Source organism: Coregonus lavaretus, assembly GCF_964263955.1.
Source record: "Coregonus lavaretus genome assembly, chromosome: 17".
In the NCBI taxonomy this organism is placed as follows: Eukaryota; Metazoa; Chordata; class Actinopteri; order Salmoniformes; family Salmonidae; genus Coregonus; species Coregonus lavaretus.
The window spans coordinates 45782899-45793636 of NC_140004.1; the positions used below are offsets into that span (position 1 = coordinate 45782899).

Below are 10738 nucleotides of genomic sequence, written 5' to 3' on the forward strand. Positions count from 1 at the left end.
GCCCACCGTTTGTAAAACAGGCCATTGTGTTGGTTTTATTAGTCATGATTCCTGTGACTAATCAATTTGTCTGTTTAAGCACTGAATATCAGCTACCCAACTTTATCAGGAGTTATCGCGAGCCTATTTGCAGTGTGTTTACCCAGCGGGAAATGCAGAAGTATTTTCTTTTTCACCATGATCAGCTTGTCAAAAAATTGACGGATACAAACTTGAAACCACTAATCATGACAATGGGGTGAAACTCCTGGACAACAGTGGTGATTGTCCATTCAATAATGTCCATTTTACTTTGACCTGTCCTGTTTTTAGGATATGTTGCTATGTTAACATGACATAGCAAGGACATCAAACACCCGAGCCACTGCCTGTTCACCCCGCTATCATCCAGAAGGCGAGGTCAGTACAGGTGCATCAAAGCTGGGACCGAGAGACTGAAAAACAGCTTCTATCTCAAGGCCATCAGACTGTTAAACAGCCATCACTAGCACATTAGAGCACACCTGTCGCTATGGGCGGGCCATAGGGGTCCGGGCCCGCCCCCAAAAATGCTTGTGCCCCCCCCCCCCCCCCCCACTTGAGGGATTTTATTATTAAATATACTTACGGTAGGCTAATAATAATTGTGCCCTGCCCTCCCATGCATTTCATATGCCCCCCTTAAGACTGAGGTCTGGCGACGGGTCTGCATTAGAGGCTGCTGCAAATCACTGGCCACTTTAAGGAATGGAACCCATTTCTTGCATTACTCATCTCATATGTATATATACTGTATTCTATACTATTCTACGGTATCTTAGTCACTTTGATAATGTTTACATATCTTGCATTACTCATCTCATATGTATATACTGTATTCTATAATATTCTACTGTACCTTAGTCTAATGCCACTCTGACATCGCTCGTCCATATATGTATATATTCTTAATTCATTCCTTACTTAAGATTTGTGTGTATTGGGTACATGTTGTGACATTTTTAGATATTACTTGTTAGATATTACAGCACTGTCGGAGCTAGAAGCACAAGCATTTCGCTAAACCCGTGTATGTGACCAATACAATTTGCTAGCTATTTTTTTCTTTGATTGAGCGCCATTTAGGTTAGGCTATTTGATCGGAGAAACCTGCATTGTCATACATTTTATCTCCAGACTGTAGGCTTCAGAAAAGGCCACATACTCTTTGTACCATATCCTATATCTGCTACATGATTGATGTTAGATAATTTTTTTTGACTGAACGTTGGTGGAGCGCTGCAGAGACGCGTCTCTCCGACAGCACCCTGGAGAAGCGCGCTGGGAATGGACAAGCAACATATATTGCGCTCCTGCCTTTGACAAAGTGTGCACTGCTTATCACCTGGTTGAGAGAAATTGTCATTGTTTTTGGGCAGAATTATGTGAGATTTTGTGCTGTTGTTGGAGGTGCGTCTTGGTCAGTTTAGCTTAGAAAAATGCCGCCCTCGTCAATCCTGCCTAATGAGCGGGCAGACCGTGCCTATAGCGTATCATAATCACATCAATACATTGGTTTAAACTCTGAGCAACACTAAATAAAGTATAAGCGTACCAGAGTCTGTTGTAAGTTTTTTTTTGTCAAGCCTTTATTACAGCAAAGACTAAAAACAGTCGCATTCATTGGTGAATGCAATATTCCCGAAATGCAACGGTTTATTTATTGTTTAAGCTAATTATTCAAGGCTTGCTTTATTTTTCGGACAATTTGGAACAGTGTAAACACTAAATAAATAATACCAGAGAGGATGTTCTAACGAAAAAAAAGTGTAAAGCCTTTATTACAGCAAAGCAAAGATTAAAAGCAGCCGATTCTGTGAAATTGTTTACTTGACATGTCGTTGCATGAGGCTTGGTGCTCACGGAATCAGTAGGCTATTAAACAAACACTCAAACAGGCAACACAAGCAGCATCTGTCTTATTTCTGTAGATATATTGATGATTTATCAAGCCAGGCACATTTAACAGTTAGGCTTAGTTCGGGTTTTCTCTCTCCTCACTTTTCTTAGACAATAAGGCGAGGGCTGTTTTCTCGTCTCCTCATTCTGCTGCTGCCTCCGGCATTGTTCTCAACACCAACATGCTGGTTAACTTTGCTATTATGCACATAGCAACATGGTCTAGGAAAAGGCGCCAATTCAACAGCGCACTGATGTGTTTCAGAACCGTGGACACCGACCGCTATCCAACGACGGAGAAAGCACATTATAAAATAATATACTTTTTATTAGTGTTGCACCGTTGTTCTTATGTAATATAACCTTATACAAACTTCAGTAGCAGGTATTAGACGGATGGACTGCTCCATCCCCACGGCCTCCACAATGGATTAGTCCACTTAGTGCAAATCAGACAGATGTCTTGTACACCATGATATATATATATATATATATATATATATATATATATATATATATATATATATATATATATATAATTAATACTTTTTTTGTTGCTCCTGCTCAACTAAAGAAATATTGGTCGACCAACAGCCTATCAACCAAACAATCGCCTAAATGGGGTCAGCTCTAGCTGAGAGTAACACAGAGTAACGCTGAGAGTAACACAGAGTAACGCTGAGAGTAACACAGAGTAACGCTGAGAGTAACACAGAGTAACGCTGAGAGTAACACAGAGTAACGCTGAGAGTAACACTGAGTAACGCTGAGAGTAACACTGAGTAACGCTGAGAGTAACACAGAGTAACGCTGAGAGTAACACAGAGTAACGCTGAGAGTAACACAGAGTAACGCTGAGAGTAACACAGAGTAACGCTGAGAGTAACACAGAGTAACGCTGAGAGTAACAAAGAGTAACGCTGAGAGTAACACAGAGTAACGCTGAGAGTAACACAGAGAGTAACGCTGAGAGTAACACAGAGTAACGCTGAGAGTAACACAGAGTAACGCTGAGAGTAACACAGAGTAACGCTGAGAGTAACACAGAGTAACGCTGAGAGTAACAGAGTAACGCTGAGAGTAACACAGAGTAACGCTGAGAGTAACACAGAGTAACGCTGAGAGTAACACAGAGTAACGCTGAGAGTAACACAGAGTAACGCTGAGAGTAACACAGAGTAACACTGAGAGTAACACAGAGTAAAGCTGAGAGTAACACAGATGATAAATACTCCATAGTGTGAGGTTGGGTCCAGTCAGAGTCACCAGGAGTTACTGTTATTTGTGTTCCTTTTCCAGTTGAACCAGCTGGAATATTATTCAGTAATGTGAACAGAACACTAAACAGCTTCGGTATAAAAAATACACATCTAAAAACTCTCAAATAAGAGCTTCAAAATAAATAACTTAAATAACTCAAATAAAAAACGAAACATTAAATAAAGCAACAAACATCCCTGGATGTATGGAGTGTGTTCATGTGCTTGGTATGGCTCTGCTTGGTGTGTGTGTGTTTCAGTGTATGTGTGTGTTTCAGTGTATGTGTTTCAGCATCTGTTGCATTGTGTGTGTGAGTTTTAGTGTGAGTGTGTTTCAGTGTGTGTTTCAGTGTGTGTTTCAGTGTGTGTTTCAGTGTGTGTGTCAGTGTGTGTTTCAGTGTGTCAGTGTGTGTTTCAGTGTGTGTTTCAGTGTGTGTTTCAGTGTGTGTTTCAGTGTGTGTGTTTCAGTGTATGTGTTTCAGCATCTGTTGCATTGTGTGTGTGAGTTTTAGTGTGAGTGTGTTTCAGTGTGTGTTTCAGTGTGTCAGTGTGTGTTTCAGTGTGTGTTTCAGTGTGTGTTTCAGTGTGTCAGTGTGTGTTTCAGTGTGTCAGTGTGTGTTTCAGTGTGTCAGTGTGTGTTTCAGTGTGTGTTTCAGTGTGTGTTTCAGTGTGTGTTTCAGTGTGTCAGTGTGTGTTTCAGTGTTTCAGTGTGTGTTTCAGTGTGTGTTTCAGTGTGTCAGTGTGTGTTTCAGTGTGTGTTTCAGTGTGTCAGTGTGTGTTTCAGTGTGTGTTTCAGTGTGTGTTTCAGTGTGTGTTTCAGTGTGTGTTTCAGTGTGTCAGTGTGTGTTTCAGTGTGTCAGTGTGTGTTTCAGTGTGTGTTTCAGTGTGTCAGTGTGTGTTTCAGTGTGTGTTTCAGTGTGTGTTTCAGTGTGTCAGTGTGTGTTTCAGTGTGTCAGTGTGTGTTTCAGTGTGTGTTTCAGTGTGTCAGTGTGTGTTTCAGTGTGTCAGTGTGTGTTTCAGTGTGTCAGTGTGTGTTTCAGTGTGTGTTTCAGTGTGTCAGTGTGTGTTTCAGTGTGTCAGTGTGTGTTTCAGTGTGTGTTTCAGTGTGTCAGTGCGTATCTGGCAGCAGCAACAGTGTTCTTCATCAGCATTGCGACCGTCATAGGCCCCACACCTCCAGGAACTGGGGTGATAAACCCCGCCTTCTCCTTCACACCTACGGAGACACAAAGAAAAAACAACCTGTGTTAGCCCACTGAACTAAAGTCTAACTAACTCACCCCCTTCAGGGACACAGAGGAAAAACAACCCAGTGAGTTTGAACCCGGCCATAATACCCATGTTAGCTCCTGAGCTAAAGCCTAGTCATTAACTAGGGGAGTTAACGCATCTATCATTCAGGTCTCAGACAAGGTTAGTGTACACTCATCCTATCTTCCTTTGACATCAATGCGTGACTAGGTGGGAAGACTTCAGAGGAAGATAGGATTTGTCCCATAATGCTTAGTGACCAGAGGTAACTGAAGATGAGGAAGATAGGATTTGTCCCATAATGCTTAGTGACCAGAGGTAGCTGAAGATGAGGAAGATAGGATTTGTCCCATAATGCTTAGTGACCAGAGGTAACTGAAGATGAGGAAGATAGGATTTGTCCCATAATGCTTAGTGACCAGAGGTAACTGAAGATGAGGAAGATAGGATTTGTCCCATTATGCTTAGTGACCAGAGGTAGCTGAAGATGAGGAAGATAGGATTTGTCCCATAATGCTTAGTGACCAGAGGTAGCTGAAGATGAGGAAGATAGGATTTGTCCCATAATGCTTAGTGACCAGAGGTAGCTGAAGATGAGGAAGATAGGATTTGTCCCATAATGCTTAGTGACCAGAGGTAGCTGAAGATGAGGAAGATAGGATTTGTCCCATAATGCTTAGTGACCAGAGGTAGCTGAAGATGAGGAAGATAGGATTTGTCCCATAATGCTTAGTGACCAGAGGTAGCTAAAGATGAGGAAGATAGGATTTGTCCCATAATGCCTAGTGACCAGAGGTAGCTGAAGATGAGGAAGATAGGATTTGTCCCATAATGCTTAGTGACCAGAGGTAGCTGAAGATGAGGAAGTAATTCAGCGACTCTTAAAGTAAGTTAAAGGCAGTCAGCGATGCACAAAGTAAACTAAACAGCAATATCGGGTCGATTTCTGCAAAAAAAACTAAGAGCATTGAAGCGCAAGGCTAAACTCATCCACTGATTCCCGTCTCGTAGCTGTCTCATCGCACCTATTGAAGCGAACAAGTGCATACTCTGTCATACTGTAATAATTGCAGTGCCGCTCATGGCAACGTCATATCGCTGAGTCTCAGTTTAACTTCTAGAACTATTTTTATAAAAAAATTTATCAATGTGTGTGTGCCACCTGTTGAAGCAGGTAGACGTTTATTGTCATGAGTCTTCTCCTGGAGGTAATAATAAATAATAATATGCCATTTAGCAGACGCTTTTATCCAAAGCGACTTACAGTCATGTGTGCATACATTTTTGTGTATGGGTGGTCCCGGGGATCGAACCCACTACCCTGGCGTTACAAGCGCCGTGCTCTACCAGCTGAGCTACAGAGGACCACGTAGACCAGGTAGAACTGAGCGATTTCCCCTTAGATGGGCCAGCTGCAAAGTCAAAATTGGCTATATTGTAAAAAATATATATATAAAAAAAAAAGTAGCTTTTTGGTCTTAATTTAAGGTTAGGGTTAGACATTATGGTTAGCAGTGTGGCTAGGGTTAGATTTAAAATCAGATTTTATGACTTTGTGGCAGTGCCAGCTAGTGACCAATCGGCAGAGCTGCCACCAGGGCAAGATTCGTTGAGGAAAAACGCGAACCTGCTCTATTGAAAGTGGTTAGAATCCAGTGATGTACCTTCAAAGTCCACATCTCCCACCAGCCGTAGTTTCCCTGTGGTCCGGTCCTGGACACGGTTAATACCCACGTCGATGACCGCTGCCCCCTCCTTGACCATGTCTACTGTGATCAGCCCAGGCACACCTAGAGGACACATACACACACACAGGAAATGAACACACACACACACACACACACACACACACACACACACACACACACACACACACACACAAGAATGAACACAGGTACACATGCAAGCAAGCAAGCACACACACAAACACTTCATGGAATTCAATTTCCTGTCTTAGTTAGAAACCATTAAAATCACGCTACATTTAAACATGTCTGAACACAAACACGGTATTTAGCCTGAGTTTCTTCTGCAGTCATAAGCACAAGAGCAGTGAGATGAATGACACCATAATAGGCACCTTGTCCTTGTCGCCCAACTAACCGCGACAACATGTACAGCTAATATTAAACGCTGATCCTCAAACACACACACACTCTCCACCACACACACACTAATTCTCTGTGGACACGACAGTGGCTGGCATGGCAATCATCAGGCTTACTTCAGTCGTTTTTTGCAATGTTCACCTGCAGTAATGTTACAGACATGGGAGAAGGGAAGGACAGGGAAAGAGGGAGGGGTTTGCCTGCAGTAATGTTAGAGTAGAGAGAGAGAGAGAGAGAGAGAGAGAGAGAGAGAGAGAGAGAGAGAGAGAGAGAGAGAGAGAGAGAGAGAGAGAGAGAGAGAGAGAGAGAGAGAGAGAGAGAGAGAGAGAGAGAGAGAGAGAGAGAGAGAGAGAGAGAGAGAGAGAGAGAGAGAGAGAGAGAGAGAGAGAGAGAGAGAGAGAGAGAGAGAGAGAGCGATGCGTCAACAGCAACCTTGGGAAAATCCTCTGCATTATCATTAATCGCAGACTTGTACATTTCCTCAGTGAAAACAATGTACTGAGCACATATCAAATGGGCTTTTTACCAAATTACCGTATGACAGACCACGTATTCACCCTGCACACCCTAATTGACAAACAAACAAACCAAAACAAAGGCAAAGTCTTCTCATGCTTGGTTGACTTCAAAAAAGCTTTTTGACTCAATTTGGCATGAGGGTCTGCTATATGAATCCATGGAAAGTGGTGTTGGGGGGAAAAACATTAGACATTCTAAAATCCATGTACACAAACAACAAGTGTGTAGTTAAAATTGGCAAAAAACACACACATTTCTTTCCACGGGGCCGTGGGGTGAGACAGGGATGCAGTTTAAGCCTCAACCTGACTCAACATATATATAAACGAATTGGCGAGGTCACTAGAACACTCTGCAGCACCCGGCCTCACCCTACTAGAATCTGAAGTCAAATGTCTACTGTTTGCTGATGATCTGGTGCTTCTGTCCCCAACCAAGGAGGGCCTACAGCAGCACCTAGATCTTCTGCACAGATTCTGTCAAACCTGGGCCCTGACAGTAAATCTCAGTTAAACAAAAGTAATGGTGTTCCAAAAAAGGTCCAGTTGCCAGAACCACAAATATAAATTCCATCTAGACACCGTTGCCCTAGAGCACACAAAAAACTATACATACCTTGGCCTAAACATCAGCGCCACAGGTAACTTCAACAAAGCTGTGAACGATCTGAGAGACAAGGCAAGAAGGGCCTTCTATGCCATCAAAAGGAACATAAAATGTGACATACCAATTAGGATCTGGCTAAAAATACTTGAATCAGTTATAGAATCCATTGCCCTTCATGGTTGTGAGGTCTGGGGTCCGCTCACCAACCAAGAATTCACTAAATGGGACAAACACCAAATTGAGACTGCATGCAGAATTCTGCAAAAATATCCTCCATCAAATAATGCATGCAGAGCAGAATTAGGCAGATACACGCTAATTATCAAAATCCAGAAAAGAGCCGTTAAATTCTACAACCACCTAAAAGGAAGCGATTCCCAAACCTTCCATAACAAAGCCATCACCTACAGAGAGATTAACCTGGAGAAGAGTCCCCTAAGCAAGCTGGTCCTGGGGCTCTGTTCACAAACACAAACAGACCCCACAGAGCCCCAGGAAAGCAACACAATTAGACCCAACCAAATCATGAGAAAACAAAAAGATAATTACTTGACACATTGGAAAGAATTTACAAAAAAACAGAGCAATCTAGAATGCTATTTGGCCATAAACAGAGAGTACACAGTGACAGAATACCTGACCACTGTGACTGACCCAAAATTAATGAAAGCTTTGACTATGTGCAGACTCAGTGAGCATAGCCTTGCTATTGAGAAAGGTCGCCGTAGGCAGACCTGGCTCTCAAGAGAAGACAGGCTATGTGCACACTGCCCACAAAATGAGGTGGAAACTGAGCTGCACTTCCTAACCTCCTGACAAATGTATGACCATATTAGAGACACATATTTCCCTCAGATTACAGCGATCCACAAAAAATTAGAAAACAAATCAAATGGTTTACCTGCGGCTGCGATGACGATGTCGGCCAGACGGGTCAGTTCCTTCAGCTGCTCTCTGGGGGTACACCTGTGGGCGATGGTTACCGTGGCATCACCTAGGAGACGACAGGGTTTAGGATGTCTCTCTGTCTGTGTGTCTCTCTCTGTCTGCCTGTCTGTGTGTCTCTCTCTGTCTGCCTGTCTGTCTGTCTGTCTGTTGGTCTGTTTGCCTGTCTGGCTGCCTGTCTCTGACATCACAGGATCATAGGATTATGTTTATTTTTCAATGGGTTTTATCTTTCAGTTTATAAGACTCCATCAGGGCTGTTTCTGTTTGATACACTAAATAATGAGACAAAGAAAACAGACTATTACATGTTGACTGGCGCGTCATCAACTACAATGAACAAAAATACAAACGCAACATGTAATGTGTTGGTTCCATGTTTTCATGAGCTGAAATAAAAGATCCCCCAAAATGTTTATACGCACAAAAAAAGCTTATTTCTCTCAAATGTTGTCCCCAAAATTGTTTACATCCACCTGACAGGTGTGGCATATCAAGAAGCTGATTAAACAGCATGATCATTACACAGGTGCACCTTGTGTGATGGGGACAATAAAAGACCACTAAAATGTGCAGTTTTGTCACACGACACAATGCCACAGATGTCTCAAGTTTTGAGGGAGCGTGAAATTGACATGCTGACTGCACAATTGTCCACCAGAGCTGTTGCCAGAGATTTGAATGTTCACTTCTCTACCATAAGCCGCCTACAACGTTGTTTTAGAGAATTTGGCAGTACGTCCAACCGGCCTCACAACCACAGACCAAGTGTATGGTGTCGTGTGGGCGAGCGGTTTGCTGATGTAAACGTTGTGAACAGAGTGCCCCATGGTGGCGGTGGGGTTATGGTATGGGTAGGCATAATCAACGGACAATGAACACAATTACATTTTATCGATGGCAATTTGAATGCACAGAGATACCGTGACGGGATCCTGAGGCCCATTGTCGTGCCATTCATCCGCCGCCATCACCTCATGTTTTAGAAAGTTAATGCGCAGCCCCATGTCGCAAGGATCTGTACACAATTCCTGGAAGCTAAGAATGTCCCAGTTCTTCCATGGCCTGCATACTCACCAGACGTCACCCATTGAGCATGTTTGGGATGCTCTGGATCGAGGTGTACGACAGCGCGTTCTAGTTCCCGCCAATATCCAGCTACTTCATACAGCCATTGAAGAGAAGTGGGACAACATTCCACAGGCCACAATCAACAGCCTGATCAACTCTATGCGAAGGAGATGTGTAGCACTGAATGAGGCAAATGGTGGTCACACCAGATCCTGACTGGTTTTCTGATCCACGCCCCTACCTTTTTTTTTTTAAAGGTATCTGTGACCAACAGATGCATATCTGTATTCCCAGTCATGTGAAATTCATAGCTTAGGGCCTAATGAATTTATTTCAATTGACTGATTTCCTCATATGAACTGTAACTCAGTAAAATTGTTGAAATAGAAATTGTTGCGTTTAGATTTATTTGTTCAGTATAATTTCCCTCTTTCATTTCTCTGGTGAAACTAAACACTTCCTCTGCTGTGATGACTCTATGGCTCCTCTATGGCTCCGGTAGACCTAACCACACCCTGGACCTATCCTAGGCACCTTTCCCCAGGCCAGGCATTCCAGAGCAGGGTGGGACCAACAACAGAGCCAAGTCCCAGAACGTGTGTGTGTGTGTGTGTGGGGGAATAAGATCTTACAGAGGCCAGGAATGAGAGACAAGACCCAGCATGTCAAACGGCTTGATTGATACCTGATGTGGTGGGGGTGTGCGTTATGTGTGTGTGTGAGAGTGTGTACTCGTGTGTGAGAGAGGGAGTGTGTGTGCAACTTGGTGAGGAGTCAAAATTTAAGTGAAATGTGAAAACCTGAGTCTCTAACAAAACTAGTAGAAACAGGTTCACAGTTGATAGAAATTCCTCAAGCCTGTGTGTGTGTGTGTACAACAATGATGTTTTCAGTTCGGGCTTTTTCATTTAAAAGCTGTCCTAACAGAGTGTTGCCTAATAACCAGCATATGGTGAACCTTTCCAATTCCTCCTACGACCATATATGGGAGGACAGGTAGCGTCTCATATGTTTACATTAACCCAATCTTTTTCTCTCTCTCTCTCCTTCACATTGCTAATT

At 43.0% G+C, this 10738-nt stretch overlaps 1 protein-coding gene across 1 annotated transcript in view; it reads right to left on the reverse strand.

Moving 5' to 3' along the window:
* Positions 1-2988: 2988 nt before the first annotated feature.
* Positions 2989-10738, reverse strand: part of LOC311144346 (bifunctional methylenetetrahydrofolate dehydrogenase/cyclohydrolase 2, mitochondrial-like) — a gene marked incomplete at its 5' end in the record, with an annotated part of 36018 nt that continues 28268 nt past the window's right edge. The window contains 3 exons of the mRNA XM_084180381.1: positions 2989-4392; positions 6092-6217; positions 8562-8654. Of these exons, the coding sequence (XP_084036507.1) occupies positions 4277-4392; positions 6092-6217; positions 8562-8654 (335 nt within the window). The 3' untranslated portion in view covers positions 2989-4276. The remainder of the gene's footprint in view (positions 4393-6091; positions 6218-8561; positions 8655-10738) is intronic.